Source organism: Eublepharis macularius, chromosome 3 (genome assembly GCF_028583425.1).
Source record: "Eublepharis macularius isolate TG4126 chromosome 3, MPM_Emac_v1.0, whole genome shotgun sequence".
Classification (NCBI taxonomy): Eukaryota; Metazoa; Chordata; class Lepidosauria; order Squamata; family Eublepharidae; genus Eublepharis; species Eublepharis macularius.
The window spans coordinates 2,856,225-2,874,485 of NC_072792.1; the positions used below are offsets into that span (position 1 = coordinate 2,856,225).

The 18,261-nt window shown below is 46.3% G+C and overlaps 1 protein-coding gene across 2 annotated transcripts in view; it reads right to left on the reverse strand.

Annotated features, from left to right (window-relative positions):
• Positions 1-5,669: 5,669 nt before the first annotated feature.
• The window catches only part of GTF2F2 (general transcription factor IIF subunit 2), a 98,534-nt gene continuing 85,942 nt past the window's right edge, over positions 5,670-18,261 (reverse strand). For both annotated transcript variants that reach the window (XM_054973684.1, XM_054973683.1), the window contains one exon: positions 5,670-5,979. In XM_054973684.1, coding sequence (XP_054829659.1) covers positions 5,860-5,979 — 120 coding nt within the window. In that variant the 3' untranslated portion in view covers positions 5,670-5,859. The remainder of the gene's footprint in view (positions 5,980-18,261) is intronic.

The following is an 18,261-nucleotide window of genomic DNA, read 5'->3' on the forward strand; positions in this document are numbered from 1 at the left end:
TGCAACAGGTGCTTGATAGCCTGTTTCATTTTCTGATGTTTGTGTTGCGACCGGCTGCGAAACACTTGAATGAAGCGTCTGGTTGGCACCTCCTCGAATTCCAAGGAATAGCCCTTGGATACCGTCTCCAGTACCCACCTGTCGGATACTGTTCGTCTCCATTGGGGTGCAAAGGCTTGAAGACGACCTCCAATCTGGTTTGACTTCCCCTGACACGGATAGTCATGCTTGATTGTTCTTTTTCTGTCCTTTGGATTGGGTGACTGATTTCCTGAAGGCAAATGGTCTGGCATCCGATCTCGGCTTGGTTTGCCACCTGTTCCTGAAAGGTCTTTCGGAGTTCTGTCTGGATGTTCTTCTGAAGTCTCGAAAGGAATGCCTTCCTTTATACCTCGTGTCCCTTCTCTTGGATGGCAGCACCTTCTTCTTTTCAGCGTTTTCCACTAAATATTTGTCCAAGGCTTCACCGAAAAGTTTGGAACCCGTGTACGGAATCGCTGCCACCCTGCTACAAGCTTGTTGGTCCACATCCCAGCTCCTCAGCCACGTGTTCCTACGGGCTGCCACGTTGAAGCCCATGGCTCTAGAAGACATTTGGAATGAGTCCAAGGTGGCGTCCGCTGCGAATGCTGCTGCCAGGGCTATTTTCTTCACTTCATTTTTAATTTCCTTAGGGACTTCTCTGCCTGCCGCTGCCAGATCTGAGGCCCAGGTATAGGCCGCCCTAGCAAACAAGGACCCAGTTGCTGAGGATCTTAGAGACGCTGCTGATGCCTCGAAGTCCCTGCGCAGGGCCTGTTCGATCTTCTTGTCTGATGGGTCCTTAGGCATGCCCTCAGCATCCATGGGCAGAACCGAGGTGGTAGCTAGACTGGTAACTGGGTCATCCACGATCGGCAGCTTGATCTTTCTAGCATCCTCTGGGTTCCAGGAGTAGAATTTGTGAAAAACTGATTGATACAGTTTAGGTTTTGCTGGATTATCCCATTCCATTTTCAAGACGTCGTGGAAAATAGCAGGTAAGGGCACCCCTGAGTGTTTAGGCCCCATCTTAGGTAAGGCTCTCTCCAGACCTTGGGGGTAGGAGGATTCCGTCTCCTCTTTACCTGCAATAGACTGTGATATCTCCAGAGTTCTTAATACCTTTGAAAGCAACTTAGAATACATATCAGGAGGGAAAAGCCTAGATTGCATTTGGCTAGTATCCACCTCCTCCTCCTCAGATAGCTCCCCTTCTTCACTCCCTGAGGACTTGTGGGATGATTCTGAATCTTCCAGGGGGACATCTGAGTCACTGGAGTCTTCATCCTCCCACTCCCTTAGTTTTCTCTTTTTGGTTTTAACTAGGGTAGTGGGTTCTGCACGCCTTTTCCCTTTGGAGGTACTTGGCTGTTTGCCTTTCTTATGGGAAACTGGCTTCAGATTCTTGACTGCATCGTCTATTCCTTTCTTAATCTCAGCTTGCAGCCAGGCTAAGATATTTGCCTTTGCATCTGGGCCTGCAAGATCCGGGTCACTGCCCCCCAGGCTTTCCCCTTGAGAAGGGTGTAGCTGCCTTGTTAACTTTGGGGACTCCATGCTGCTTAAAGCGGATTCAGCCACTTGTTGCTCTGCTGTACTGGCCTGTGACGTCATTCCCGCCAAATCTTCCCGCCTAAATGGAAGAGAAGCGTAGGCGGGCATTACAATGCAGCCAGAGCCTAATAACCCCACATCCCTCAATCCGCAGGAATTAGGGGACAAATAAGCAAGCATTGACCCTCCTCAGCTTCCAAAGGCTACAAAATGATCAGTTTGCACCATTCAGGCCAAAGGCAATCAGGCTGCCATTAACTGGACCGGGCCTAAGAAGGGGGAACTCAAGGGAAAGAAACCTCCGGTTTTCTCTTTTATATAGCCGTTTCTGTCCCCGTGCCGTTTAAGGGCTTACAAGTAGATTCCCCCTCCCCCCTCCCCCGCTTCCTCGAGGTTCCGAGGCCTCTCCACGGGGTCCATCGGAATACTCACGAGCAAGACGCTAAATACGAGGCCGCCGCCGCTCAGAAACCGCGCCGGGCGTCCTTCTCTTCCCGCGGCTTTTCTACGGCGTTTCCAGCCGTTTGCAAAGTGGCGCCTCCGCAGAAGCCGGGTCCTAGCTTCCTAGGATCGTCGGCTCTGCTGCTCGCTCCCGAGGCCTTCAAGCCTTGCACTCGGAACAGGAGGGGGGGGGAGGGGTTGGAGGAATACTTCCTTCCTTTCCCCAGCGAGCCTGCGTCTCTTTTCTTCTTCCTAGGATCGCTGCTCCCACGGAGCAAAGAAAACTATGTCTGCCTGCAGAGCAGGGCCGGAAAAAACTGAGCTGCCTGGGAGCCCCTCCCCCTAGGATCGCAGATCTGTCCGGCCCTGCGTAAGAGACGGAGGAGGAGCTACCCCAGAGGTCTTGACTGCCCCACTCCGGACCACTGGAGAATGTACCTTACCAGGAATGAACTGTAAATACTAATGAATGCCATTTGTTTAGCTCCGCAATCAAGGATAGATCTCATCACAAGAGGAGGAAAAGGATTGTGCTAAGTGGGGATGACTCTGCGAGACCTTTGTTGCGCTGGATTCCTGAGGGGCTAGGGAGCCTGTAAATCCAATCACCACTGATCACGCCGCATCCCTGTGCGGCATTCCATTCATGCCTGGGTCTCAGCGACTGTTAGCTGGAGGTCCTCTGGCTGCAAGATAAGCTGCCATTTTAAATCCAGAGGCCGGGTGCCATTTAATACCACATGCAGCCAGGATGAAATGGCTATTAAAGATGGCAGAGGCCAGCCCGAGTGCTTACACCTCCATTTCCCTTCCGTCATGCTATTTAACCACCAGAGCCAATGTTTTGGAGCTAATCTGGGCCTGGATGTTCCAATTTCCTACATTTTTGGCAGTGCAGCTGGTGGCCAATTTTAAGGCTCCTAGCTTTATTTCCTGTTGACTGATACCTGCCACAGTTGGGCACATGCATCCTTTTAGTAAAGGTATTCTGTGCTACCTTCCAGGGCAGGTATCAGGTGCCATTTCCCATTGGGTCTTCCCACAAAGTACTAACTAGGGCTGATCCTCTGAGCGCTGATGGGATTGGGTGAGCCATAGGCGCATTATAACCTTCCGCGTGTGATTGTAAACTCAGCCTTGCGCAAGGCCGCTAATGTTGCAATGACCTCCTTGCCCCCATAAAGCTGCCTCATTTGAGCCCCCCAGTTTAAGGGGGGGCACCTTCTGTTCTGTGTGGGCACGCTGGGGGCACTCTAATGCTTAGACCTCCCGGCCAAGATGAGAAAGGAGTATCACCATTGCATAGTGCTCTGTCAGGCCTCTCTGATGCCAAATGCCCCTGCAGGCTTCTGTTGGAGCTCTGAGCCTAAACAGAGAGCCCCCCCCCCGGCATGGGGCCTCTCTTGCTGCTCTCTCCATTTTTCCTCCTCTGGTGGTGGTAGGGGGAAGCCTTGGGCTAGGGGGAGATGGCCTCCGATAGAATCAGGCTTTCTCCAGCCCTTTCACCACCTGGGGGAAGAAAAAGGGAAGATGTGAGGAGGAGTGCAGCCACTCCCGTAAGAGCCAAGCACACATCCTCCTGTCTGCTAGCCAGACAAGGCGTAACTGCCTGGAGGCTTTTCTAGGGTGTGGCCTGAGAGAAGTTCCTCATGAAAGCCCCCAAAGCCCTGCCTGAGTCCCTGGAAGGCACTTTCCCAGCAGTATAGTTTACCTCCCCTGGACCAAAAGGCTGTGATGGTGATTCTCCCAACTCCCACTATGACCCTTATCACAATTAAGTATCACATACTTATCACAATTTCACACTTAAAATGCACACACTGTGGTCTAGCCATTGAAGTTTGTATTATGAGTCTTCGAAACACTGCTGAGGGCACACATACCCCGCCCCTGACATTTACTTCCTCCCCCTCCCCCCATTATCTCCAAGACCTGCTGTCATGACAGGGAAGGGCTTTGGGGGCACATCCCAACTGGCCAGTTCATCCCCAAGGTCCAGTATTGTGTTTCCAACAGCGGCTGGCCAGCCGGATGGCAGAGCAAGACAGCAGCAGTCCTCTCCCACTGACGGTATGCACTGCAGACTTGAAGGTTCTGGTTAGTTAAGCTGGCTACTAACCCAAGTGAACTGCGTGTTGCATAAGGAGCGCTCTCTCATTCTGAGCATATGAGTGGAAACCCATCTGTGCCGGTATGCAGCACAGACATCCCATCTCAGCCTCAGAGTCTCTTTCTGCCCATTTCTTTTATTGACTGTGAACAACTTTTATGGTGCTTTCTGTCTGTCCAGAGCAAGTTCGCTGGAGAGGCCGCGTAGAAGTTCTCTGAAATCTCACTGCCACTGCAAACTATACCAGGACTGTATTGCTTCAGGCTGCAGGTAACCAAGTGCAACTAACCAAGTGCAATTAGGTTAATTTATTTCATTATTGTTTTGTATATTGATTTTAGCATTGTTGTTTTTTTGTTTTTATCGATTTTAAACTGTTCACCGCCCAGAGCCCCTGTGATGGGCGGTATATAAATTGAAATATAAATAAATATAAATTATAGGACTGGATGTTCTTCCATATAAAATGCTCTTTGCACACAAAAAAGCATGTGAGGGACAGAAGTAGGCAAGAACCTTTTTCTCTGGCATGCTAGCTTTCTAAGAGCGGGGAGTTTTCTTGGTATGGTGAAGCATCCGGCCATGCATGTCCCCACCTCCTGTCCCACGTGGCACAGCCCCCTGCGCCACACCACCAACAGCAGTGAAAGCTGTAAAAGAAATAAAGCAAAAAAACCCTCTTAAGGTGGAAAAGAAATGGGGTGTGTGTGTGTGTGTCACACCCTGACCCTAGCATTTGGTTCAGTTTGTACAGAACTTTGTCTCCTCTCTGCTGAATGAGGTAACAAGTCAGTCTCGAGCTGTACCTGTTACATCCGATGGATCCAAAAGGCAGGATAACTGGCAAACAACTTCACCATTAACGCATGCCTGGCTGTATTGAATAGAGAAGTGTTATCCCTTTCAAGGAAGGCAGCCACGAAAGCAGAGACATTTGCATTGATCTAAATGAAAAAGCTGCTTTTATTAATACAATGGCTCGAAACATTTGTTTTTTCACAGGGAAACACATTGCCAAGGACCCTGCCCAGAATTTCTGTGGCGACCGGGTGGGTTGGTGGGATTTCCCATTGTTCTTCTCACCTGCAAGAGCCCCAACATTCCCCCAAATGCTGCTCCTAGGGGAGGGGGGATCTCCAGGAGCAGGGGGATCTCTTGCCGGAGGGGGGGGGGGCGGGGATGGTGAAAACTGCCCTCCCTTGCGGCTGCAGAAATTCTATGTTGTGCTGTACGGAGCTGGGCTAGATGTTATTTCTTCTCTCTATAATTTGTCTCTATAACAGCAAAAGAACAGATGCCCTCCCCCCCTCTCGCATTAAGGAAGATTGCAGATCTCTATTGGCTGTGTTTTATAAGATATGATCCTGAAAAAGTCCATTCTATACCATGCCCCCTGCCATAAATGGGGCCTTAAGCTTCATCTATATTTGGCGATTCATGGCCACTCGTATTTCACTAACAAGAAACCTGGCACCTCAATCAATAGGGCTTCCGGCCGTATAAACACTGCCTTTTTTCAAAATGTCATTAAAAATGCCAAACGTTAAAGAAATCTAATACACATTTATTCTATTTACCAAAACATACATACACACAAGCCGTATGTTCTTGGCAACACCTTTTTTTTTTTAAAAAAAAATCAAGCTTCTTTCTTGCAAACCAGTTGCTCTTTGCAGTTGTCATCCAGGGAGCCAACTGTCCGGTGTTCCTCGCCAGCTAGCTGAGGTGTTCTGTCAGTCGCTCTTATCTTCCCCTTGGTAATGTCTATATTCTGGTTTAAGCTCCCAAGTGTTCTTGTGCGTCCCCTTCACATTGTAGATGCCTATTTCTCTTAAAATTTCTTTCAAGTAAATCTGAAAAACAAAAAAAAAATTAACTTGAAATGAAGAGGACGAACACCTCTTTAAGCACCTTCTGCACAGTGCAGCAGTGAAAGGATTACACTTCACATAAATGTGCGGCAGCGTTCAATCCCTTGGAGGCAACGCTGGGAAAGCAAGACTGCCCTGCTGTTTGTTAGGCAAGCTGTGGCACGGGTTGCTGCATCTCCTCCTCACGCAGGCTCCGCTGCTGTGTCGCTCGCCATCAGTCTCAAAAGCAACCAGGGAACATTTAAGAGCTCTCGAGCAGAGCGAACAACAGACGTCCAAATCTGCTTGGGATTCCTGCCCAGCTGCTGATTTTATATTCCTATTTGGTCAACTTTAAATGAAATTTGACCAGGCTACAGTCCTACAGCTAAGGATTTGGTTCCTAAATTGAAACCAACGTCTCAAACTAGCAAGATATCCACTCAGTGAGACTTTCAGCTACAAGTTTATCGCACAGGATGCTAGCGATGCAATATACAAAGAGATTGTTATAAAGTCTCAGACTAATAACAAAATTATGAAACAAGTTCAGTGGATCAGCAGAGCCCGCCCCTTCCCCTCATCCTCCCGCCTCTTGCCATTCTTGCCCCGATTCCGGCTGCCTTCTCCCACAGCCACACACATTGTTTCCTGGGTCTGAAGGTGTGCAGACCCTGCCCATCTTGCTCCTGCGCACCTGCCTTGCTTTCCAAAGCTTGTTCCTCCATTCCCCCCACCCCACCCCCGTGCCTGCACCACAGTCATTTTGCACCTTCAGATTTTATACCAGCTGTAGTACCAAAGTTCAGACCCCAAAAGTGTGATAATTGGGTCTGCACTCTGTACAGGCTCAGAGTTTATAAATACTTTTTCACTGGTTGGCAGGGGGAGGAGGAGGAACGGGAACGATTCACCTCCCAAACACAGAGCCATTCAGTGATAATGGAACTGCAGATGGCCCTAGCCAGGAGGAGGACCGTTTCCAGCCACTGCCCCATCTAAAGTCATCGTGACACCTAAGCAATACAGCTTCAGGAAGAGAAGGGGCCGAGTGGGACAAGAAGGCAAAACACAGAACAAACCCTTTAACCAGCAAAGCGACAGAGTGCCTGAACTCTAGCCCTCAGGTGGAACACACCCTACTAATTGGCCTGAGGGTAGCAGCGACAGGTACCCAGGGAGAGAAAGAATTGGGGACTGGAGGAGGAGCAGGTGTGCAGGTGACTCGAGTTGGCTGCTCACTTTCTCACTCCTGCACGGGCTTGCAAGGCTGTTTCCCCACGTCAAACAACTAGACTTTCAAATCATTAACAGAAACTGTACTGTTTTCCAAGTATTCTATGACTGCTTGCTCCTCAGCAGCTAAACTAAATCTGTGCCACTACAAAACCTTCAGACTTGGTGAGAAGTGTGGGGTCACCATATCTGAAATTGCTGCTCTGTGTGAAATCAAGGAGTGTTTGGCTGGGTGACATCAATATGTGAAATTCTTACTGTTACCCCCCTAACAAAACTTGATGGTCCCGGCCTACTTATAGGAGAGTCTAACAGGGGCACCCACAGACAAGAGAGGAGCTGGCGGACCCACTGGAAAATCTGAAAAACAAGCAGTTTCAAAGCACGAGTATTCCTCTCCAGGAGCCAGGAAATGCTGAGTGTAGGAAACATGTGAGGGAAGAGGAATTGTCTCCATGAAACCCTTTAGCAGCTTACAGTATTGTTATAGATTGTTAAGGATTGGAGGGGTGTGATATATGGTGGACACTGCCCAGGTCTAAGTACCTTAATCTGGCGGACAAGGATGCCCTGTCTGTGTTTAACCTGCATGCTACCTCAGGGCTCCAAAAATTCTCCACAGACCATCAACCCCACCAGGGGGCAGCAACACATCACCTGAGACACCCAACACAACCGAAGAAGCGACTCCAGGCTCTTTTCGCAGACAGGACTCGAAGTGAGGAAATGCTCGGGACATCCCCAAAAAGACATGTTCTCTACACCTAGACTGTCCCGTCTGAACCTCGAATGTGGTCTCATCTACTAAGAACAACCCTAGCTCCATTGTAGGCTTCGAACCAAAGAAGGTCATCACTACATATTTAAGCTTTCCATGACAGAATCTTTAAGCATGAATATAAAAGTGTGGACTGTTCACAGACTGTTTGGAGCGCACCATAGGATATGCGGCGAACCTGATGTCTCATGATTTTGGAGCAGAGTTTTGAGTACCTGGGAACATTTGTTTTATTTCAGAAAGCGTACAACACGGTACAAGCCAAGAGGCTCCTCTCCATTTTATCTTCATCCTACTATATATATAAAAGCCTAACTGTATCCCACACAACTCACCGCCTACCCTGGGGCACTGCCATGGAGGGAAGCCCAGATGAGGCAGCCCATCCCTCCAGAGAGCAGACCGCGGTGGGAAGCCCAGGCCAGGATCAGGTGCAGAGCAGGTGGCCATGCCCGGCCCCCGCCTTCACCCAGCCGGGATCAGTGACAGAGGAGGAGGCAATGCCCGCCTGTCCGCACTTCACTTTCTAGAGCCCGTTGTATTTTCCCCCACAATGGGCTTTGTTACTAGTTGTAGAATAAAAAGATCTATCTTTTTGTCCCACAACTGCCAGACTCTTAGAGGAGTATTTAGAGAGGGGTTTTGTCAAAAGCAGTTTGCAGTGCAATTCTAAGCCGCATTTAACCCTTCAAAGCCCACTGACTTCAATGGACGTGGATGTGGGGCTGAACTGAGCTTCAGGTGGCACTGCTGGAAGTCCGTGTGCCTAGGCCTCCGTGATCACCCTGCCTTCCTGCTTGCTGGCACTCTCAAAGTCTTCTAAGAGACTGGGGATGGGGCAGAGCTCCCTCAGAAAGGCTCGGCAATGTTAGTCTTAATCATGCTTCTCATCAGTTTATCTAGACCAGGAATTAGGCTGATGGTTATGGAAATTTCCTGCAGCTCAAATGCTTAAAATAAAATTTAAAAAGCACAACCTGGTGCTTCCCTTCCTTCTGCTAGATTCCTAGAAATAGTATGCATGTGCTAACTAGGGGGTCAGTTCTTCAATCCAGCTGTTTGAGACTCTACAGATGCATTGCCAAGGAGCAAATGGGGGGGGGGGAGATCTTGTTATGTGCATCCAAAATTCCCAGCATATAGTGTGAATATCACAGATAGCTCTCTGGTCGGTGAGGTCTGCAATTCTCTCTGCCGCAGAAAGAATCAGTTTGCAGCCCTGAAACTGGTTACCGTCTTCTGGTACCAGGCAATGTTTGCAGAGGCCTGATGGTAGGGGGAGACAAGCAAAGAGAAGAGAATGCCTGCAAGCTTTGGATAGGTTATGGCTCAAACCCAACCCTGTTCGTAGAACTCCGGATGCTGCAGCCCACCACGTCATCTGCTGCATTAATTACCTTTGATGCAATTATCATACTGATTAAACATTTAAAGCTTACAACCCTAGCAATTATTCGTGGCAATAAACTTGAACCATCTCAAAAAGGAAGGAAATTTTGAGAAATGGGTAAGGAACCACCTAAGATAACCGAGTTCCCAAACTGGCCACAAGAGGTATTATGCAGCCCCCCCCCCACCACCAAATGCTGCCCACCTTGAGCAAAGGTTCCGGGCACACTCCTTGGGCTAACTTGAAGGGCAGAGAGAGGCCAGCATTGAACAAAGCTGACGGAAAAGAACATGCCCCAAATGGATCCAGATTTTGAGCCATTTTTTCCTGTCTGTCCTGTGTATTAGGGATGCAACGCTCCTGAGCGCACTCATTGGAGAAAAATGCCCCAACTGAACCTGAACACACCCCTCCCGATATGCAGCGTCACACTGTTGTTCCCGATACTCCCCTGGGCAACTCTCGTCCTCAGAAGTCGTACAGTTGAGCATTCAGGGACAAACAGTGATAATGTAAGGGATCCATGAGGACTATTAACAAAGCCCAGGTGAAGTTAACCAACTCTCTGCCAAGGTGCCAGGTTTACAAGCTAATTACCACTAATGATTAGTAATCAACAGACAGCTGAACGAACACAAAGCACCTCGAAGTATTTTGAAAAAACATTAAACTGGGGAGAGGAGCAAATTAAGAATAACTGAAATGGAAAAAGCAGGCCCGTAGCCATTTATTTTAACTAATACAATACTGCGAATTCTTGAAAAATTGGCAAAGCTGAAGATCAAAACACTGCGGCTGATTCCCCCCCCCCGAGCAACTGCGGCTCTCCTGCTTCCCTGGCCAGCTGAAGGTGCAAATGGCCGAGCCTCCCCTGCACAGGAAAGCGTTTTCACGTGGGTTATTCACACTTCAGCTTATTGATTATAAAGAGAGGGCAGGGCCTAATTCTTAAAATGAAAACCGTACAGGGGGGGCGGGGGGTTTCAGGGAACTGAACCATGAGCCTCCCACATCCGTCTCTCGGCTGGCTCACTTCTGCCATTGGGGGCGGGAGGGGGGAGCGAGAGACCTCACAGAAGGAGGAGGGGGAGCCAGCCCCCTCACTTGTGCCACTTTGAGCATCAGTCCACAAACGTGGCTGCCCCCACCACATCACGTGTGGCCTTTGGTCAGTCCATGAAACTGCAGGTAGTGCAGTTCACTTTATGCAGTTTGGTAATTTGGGGGGATCTGAAGTTTGGCTTGGGGGAGATCCCCGCAGCCACAGGGGAGTTTCTAGGCTTCCCCCCCCTTTTGCACTGGGAAGGGGGTGGGGTAAGTCTCACCTAACTAAAGATATGAGGAATGTCTCTTGGGAGCCCCAAGCAAGAAAAGAGTGAAGTCCATCTGCACTGAAAACTGTCACTAGGAGGGGCCTCGGAATCCCCCCCCCGCCCCCAGCGCAACTGAAGCTGGCAATTCCCAACTTCTTCGTCAATGTTAGTTTAAGATTCACAACAAAATCAGACTGTACTTGTTTGAATTGAGGGAAATGTTCTTCCACTTTTGCTTTTAAAAGTAAGCTTGGTAAATTCTGACTTTTTCTTTGCTTGGTTTTTGAGAAGTCTCTAAAATGGATGACAGCAAGATTACACTAATAAGAACATTTCTGCCACAAATGCATTTTGAAAAAAAAAAAAAAAAATTAGAATGAAAATGTTTAATGAGGCAGAATGAAAAGGAGCTGGGGAGCCACAGAGCTCATAAGCATTCAAGCTTTAAGTTGTTAAATATGTTAGACACATACCCCATTTTCCCAGCCCAGTTTTTTCCCATGGCTTCATCATTTCTGGACATTTTGTCTCTGTAGCCCACACGCAGGTCAGCCACCTGGGTGAGAGTGAGGCCTCCTGTACAGCAGTGGTGAAGTTGCTCCCAGGACGGAAAGGCTTCCTCAACAGAAGGAAGTTGGGGAAACATTACGGACTTGTGAGGAACAGGAGGAATAAGTGGTCAAAATGTGGTCAGGCCGGGTGCCTTCCGTGTCCAAACCTCTGCACCGAGGAAACACACGTATTTTGCACACGTTAGTTTGCTTCCAAAAGTGAGATTTTAAACCCTTTGGCAGTGCTTAGCACAGCACAGTAAGGTGCATAAAGTTTCTGACTGGGATCTGACCAGGTTTTCAATCTCCGCTCACCATGAAGCTTGTAGAGAGACTATGGTTGTTGTGGGTTTTCCGGGCTGTATTGCCGTGGTCTTGGCATTGTAGTTCCTGACGTTTCGCCAGCAGCTGTGGCTGGCATCTTCAGAGGTGTAGCACCAAAAGACAGAGATCTCTCAGTGTCACAGTGTGGAAAAGATGTTGGCAGGTCATTTTTATCTACTCAGGAGGGGTGGGGTTGACCTGCCAACATCTTCTCCACACTGTGACACTGAGAGATCTCTGTCTTTTGGTGCTACACCTCTGAAGATGCCAGCCACAGCTGCTGGCGAAACGTCAGGAACTACAATGCCAAGACCACGGCAATACAGCCCGGAAAACCCACAACAACCATCATTCTCCGGCCGTGAAAGCCTTCAACAATACATTGCAGAGAGACTGTCAGCCGCACTCATGTTCTCCAAGCTGAATCCAGGGTTAGATTTCCCAAGGTTTTTGTGAGGACAAAGCGGAGGAGGGGAGAATGGTGTTGTCCCTCCACCCCCTCCTGAGTGCCCTGAAGGAGGAGAGATAAAAATATGCCAAATCAATGAACAGCACTACAGCGAGGACTGGGAGGACTGCAGGGGAGCAAAGGGTAACGGCAGAGCTTTGCAGATCCGTGCAGGAAAGACTTTTTAAGTGGCCCTTGGTCCAGGCTCACCAGTCCCTGCCGCCTGCTCAGTGGCAAGAGGACCGCAGTAGGAGTGGGCTGCGTGTCCTGACCCCTCGATGCTGCTATCTTCTTGCCACATCAGCAGCAGTGCTAACGGCAGAGCAGGCTGCAGGTCTCAAGCACGGCTGCTGTCCTCATACAGCCAGGTGAAAAATGTATTCACTTGCAACCTCCAGTCCCCATGGATAAGAAAGCTTTTACTCGATTGATACTTCTTTGTAAATTGTCTTGTGTGCACAATCAGAGGCAGGTACTATACCTGCTGCCATGGATACAATGAAAGTGGAAGTGGTGGAGCACTGTAAAAGGAAGGATCAAAGACACAGAAGGAAGGCAGGTGAGTAGTACAAGAAAATCATCTCGGCAGAGAGAGTCTTCATTTTTGGAGAACATGGCAGAAGGGCAGGCCAGTGGTTGGTTACCCTTGATTACTCTAACATGGTACATAGTAAACAGAAAAGACTTTTATAGCAATAGTAAGCGCAAAATGAGACAGCTGAAAAGCTTAGGACGATACACACTGGGGTGGCCATACTGGTAGCTGCTCATTTGCACTGGCTTTCCATATGTTTACAGGCCCAATGTGAAGTGAGAGTTCTGACCTTTGAAGCCCTAAATGGCTGCAGCCCGACCGCCCAACCCAAGCCTTGCGGCCTGTACAAAGGCCTCCTCCAGGATCCAGCCCTAACTGAGGCCGGGGGCCCTCCCAGCTGCCATCCTCCGAGTGGAAACTTCCTTTCTCAGAGCTGAACTACACGAGTTGCCTGACACGTGTTGGGTTCCCACAAAAAGACAGGAGGGAAAGAGTCTGCGAGGGGAGCCTGAAGCTGACAGGGGGTTGGCAGTGGCAGAAGGAGCTGCTGAGGGCACCGGCGCTGCTGCTAGGCACAACCTTCCCCATCTAGCAGCTGCAGGACAGGTTAGGGCTGCGAGAGAGTGACTGACTAGTAAGCCACATTGGGAACTTCCTGGCTGAGCAGGGATCGGAACCCAAGACCTCCCTGGTCTGGACCCAGCCCTCTCACACAAACCCCGTGGGACACCGGCTCTCGTATGTGTTTACTTTGATCTGTAAATATACATAAAACAATCATCAATACCTTGGAGGTTGGAAGAGAAAGAGAATGGAGACCAATACATTTAAAGTTGAATGCTGTGAAATGGGGGTTTACCATAAAAAAAAGAGAAGGGGCTGATGCGGAAAGATTCTGCCTTTTGCTATTTTTCAGCCAATATCAGGCGTGCTTGGAGGAGAGGTTTATGGGCCATTTCCAGAAACGGAGCCTGGGCTCTTGCGCTGTTCTCAGCTCTCCCTGGTTCACATTTCCACTCTACTTCAACACCTACAGCCAGAGCATCATTGGCAGGATTTAATTTTGTAGCATAATGTGTCTGTATTCCCAGGAATCCAAATCCTGCAAAAATGTCTACATGTACAGAAATACTGACCATGAGGAACACAGTCTTTAAAGGGGCAGAGACGAGGCTACAGTGTTTAAGGAAAGGGAATGTCTTGGGGATGAGGCAGGTATTTTTTAAAAATTAAATTTAATCTTTGTTTGCCATTTCCACAAACATTCACCCTCCCACTCTCGGTCTGAATTACATTCTTCTGTTTCCTCCCACACCAGTTCTCAGCTTGAAATTTTTAAAACCATTTTAATTTCTGTAAAGTACTAGTAATGAAATTAATACAAGACATCGAGACACTAAAAGATTAGCAGTTAGTTTCTTTGTAGGCATTGCAGGAGTGTGAATATTGGGGGTTGCTTCAGTGAAGGCAATATGAGCCAAATGTAGAGATCCAATAAACATCCATAATTGTCAATTTTCCAGAGCAGAAACTGCACGTCCCAAAAATATTGTATCTAGTTCTGAATGTGGCCACAGAATGCAGATCAAAAGATCCACAGAATGGGGGCTTGTACAGAGAAAGGGAATTTTTCTGCAAACCCGTGACAGTCTGAGCTTGTAATAACAGATTTCCACAGACCCTTCCCCCCCCCCAAAAGAGCAGCATCTTGTTAGATGTACTGTATTCCACAATTAAATCTGTCTTACAGAAATCTATAGTGGAAGAAAGGTTCAGAATTAGGATATCTTGGTTTAGATATCTCCAGCTGAAACATCTGTTCACCAAGCTGATCTGGTCCAAGGATTTGCTTCGGCCCCTAACTCCTTTTGAGGAAATGATTTGAAATGAGGAAGATGGGAAACAGGGTAGCATTTCAACCCTTTACAAATTATTATTAAGGGTGATTGTTATGACCTGTACTTTCTTTGGGGTAGATTTTTCTTTTAATCTTCCCCTTACACCCTCTGGGTAGTTTGCTGCCACCAGGAATATATTATTCCAAAATATTTTATTCAGATTTCCCCTTTGGTAACGTGTTTAAGCGTCAGGCTCCTTCGTGGTTCTATGTGGCCCTGAGGATAAGAATGGGATATAGCAATGACAGCTACTCTGGGATATAACAAAACAAAATAAACTTTTATTTAGTCAAGAAGCGTATCGGTTTCATAAACGTAGCTCTCGGTTCTTAAAGCTACTTCCTATAAACTCATTCACACGGATCTCTTCTAAGGCTTCACACACAGTTAGCCTCCTTCACTAGACTCAATATTTCTCTCAGGGAAATGCTTAAAACTCCTCAGGCAGCCCACAGCCGGCCTCCCTTCCCCTGACTGAGTGTCCTTTCACAGACATGCTCAGTTCAGGTTCCACGCAGGTCATATTTCTCTCATAAAACACTTCCACATACTCAGGCAGCACACAGCCGGCCTGCCTTCTTCTGACTGAAACCTTTTCTCCCTGCCCTGTCAGTCTAAACTGCCTTCACTCCGCCCACACTCTCAGTCATGAGCCAATCACTCTTCCCTCTCTCACCCCCACTCTTCACCTAGCTCAATCCAAGCATTTAAAGACACAGGCACCCATTTACTTGGAATCATTACAGTGATACATAAAGACCCTCTGCCATACCAAAAAAAATGGTCTCATTCTTTAAAACGGGTTTTCTCGGGATCTGATTGGAAACATATATGGAATTCCCCTTCCAACAAATCTAGTTGTTGGAATATTAAACTCCAATTTTACAAGCTGCTGTCCAATTGGTGTTTAACACCACATAAATTGAATCAGATGAACAGGTGGTTGAGCCCTCTGTGTCGGAGATCTTGCAAGCAGGAAGGCACGACCCTGCCTATGTGGTGGGGATGCCGTTTTGTTCAGGGATTTTGGAAAGTGGTTCACAAAGAGATATTCAACATGATGGGTCTTTCGTTGCCACACTCCCCAGAATTTTTCCTATTGGAGTTTTGGCCCAACTCTGTGTTAGATAGGAATACCAGATCTCTTGTCTCGACATTAGTTGCCTCTGCTTGTCTGGTCATTGCTGGGAATTGGAAATCCCTCAAAGGCCCATTGCTTAAAAAATGGTATCAGAAAATCTGGGAGCAATATTTGATGGGTAGGATTATGCATAATCCGTTTTTTGGGAACTTGCATATGGCAGTCCCTTTATTTGAATATGATGCAATATGGAAACCATATTTTAGATGTTTTAAATGCCAAAGAAGTAATTCCCCCAATGCAACGAAGTTTAAATGCTTGTTTATTGTAATTCTAGGGTTTTTAACAATTTGCCAAGAGTGGTTAATCCCTTTCTTGTTTGTACTGTACGGTTTTATCATTTCTTTTTTTTTTTGAAAAAATTTTTATTGGGTTAGAATCCATTATTTTTACATTTACATTCAATTTTCCCCAATTTTTTCATTTCTAACCCCCTCCCTTCCCCCCTTTTTGTTGACTTCCAACAGCTTTCCAACCCTTTGTCCCTTTTCCCTTACTTCTATTAGATTCCTCTATCTAAAACAAATATATATTCTCCTTTATTCTAAGCAGTACATCCTTAACTATTTTTAATATTCTATACCCAAACTGTAAGTCCTTATTTCCATCTTGGATAAACAATTTATCCCAATTTCTATAATTCAAATATTTCTATAAATCATAAACCATGTAAATCATACATTCATTTAAGTCAAACAATTTAACTTATGCTCCATATATTACTCATTCTGTCTTCTTATAATAATTCAATAATTCAATATAACTCTCATCATATAGTCAATCAATTTGACTCATCTTTATCCTCAGACATTCCGTTTGGTGCATTATACAGATCTTACCAAAGAAAGAAAATATTATTGGTTACTCAATCCTTATATTTAATCCTTATGGTTAATTATTTTCTATCAATGTTCTATTTATTAGCCTTCATATATCTATATATATATCCATCTATTAATCTAACTGCTTATAGATCCACTTTTATCTCTTCTCCCCCCCGATAAAGTCACCCTCCTCTACACTTTATTATACATCAGTAGTTCTCAAACTGCCACAGTTTTCCTCCCACCTCCCATTTCTTCTCCAAATATTGTTTCAGCTTCTCCCAGTCTGTGTTAAACTGCCCTGAGTCCAGATTTCTCAGTTTTCTTGTCATCTTGTCCATTTCTGCCATATACAGCAATTTGTAAATCCAGTCTTCAATGGTTGGCACTTCTTGTACTTTCCATTTTTGCGCATACAAAAGTCTAGCCGCTGCCGTCATGTAAAATATCAATGTCCTATGATGGGCTGGAATTCCCTCCATTCCCAAGTTTAGTAGCAGGAGTTCTGGGTTCTTATTAATTTGAAATTGTAAAATTTCACTCATTTCCTTTATTATTTCCCCCCAGTACTGCCTAGCTACCTCACACGACCACCACATATGGTAGAGGGAGCCCTCATGCTTCCTACATTTCCAGCATTTATTAGAAGTATTCAAATTCCCTAGCGCAATCTTCTTTGGTGTCATGTACCAATGATAGATCATTTTATAAATGTTCTCTTTAATGCTAGTACATGTCGTTGTCTTCATTGTAGTCTTCCACAAGTATTCCCATGCCTCCATTGTTATTTCTTTATTAAAATTTATAGCCCATTTCACCATTTGTGTTTTAACTGTCTCATCCTCAGTATACCATTTCAACAGTACTTGGTATACCTTAGATATTCTTTTCTTATCTTCTTTAAGAAGGGTCTGCTCTAGTTCCGAATTCTCTATTCGTATACCTCCCTTTACAGAGTCCGAATTATATAAGTCTCTGATCTGTCTATACTGGAACCAATCGTAATAAGGTGATAGTTCCTCTTGCGTCTTTATTCTGAGTTTAGATGCTTCAGTTCTAGTTATTTCTTTGTAAGTTAAACATTGTTGTTCATTATCAGCAGCTCTCGGGTCTATCACCTCATATGGAACTACCCACAAAGGAGTTCCTTCTTGTAGATAAATTCTGTACTTCTTCCAGATTGTATATAGACTTCTCCGTATGAAATGATGCAGGAACATCGAGTTGACCTTTACTTTATCGTGCCATAGGTATGCGTGCCATCCAAATATTTTTTTGTATCCCTCTAGGGCTAGTAATTTCTTGTTCTTTAATGTCATCCACTCTTTCAGCCACACTAGGCAGATTGCATCATGATACGAGTCTCAGATTGGGCAGTTGCATTCCGCCTCTTTCCTTTGCGTCTTGTAGAACTTTCATTTTCACTCGAGGCTTCTTGCCTGCCCATACAAAATCTGATATCTTCCTCTGCCATTTTTCGAATTGTTTAGAGTCTCTGATGATTGGTATTGTCTGTAGCAAAAACATTACTCTTGGTAACACATTCATCTTAACTGCTGCAATCCTACCCAACCATGACAGATTCAGCCTATTCCATTTAATCAAGTCTCTCTCTATCTGAATCCATAGTTTTTCATAATTGTTTTTAAATAAGTCTATGTTCTTTGCAGTCAGTTCAATTCCCAAATATTTCACCTTACTTGTTACTTCACAGTCCGTTATTTCCATTAACAATTGTTGTTTCTGCTTAGTCATGTTTTTACATAATATCTTTGACTTCTTTTTGTTAATATAGAAACCTGCCAAGTCTCCAAACTCCTTGATCTTATCAATCACTCTTGGCATGT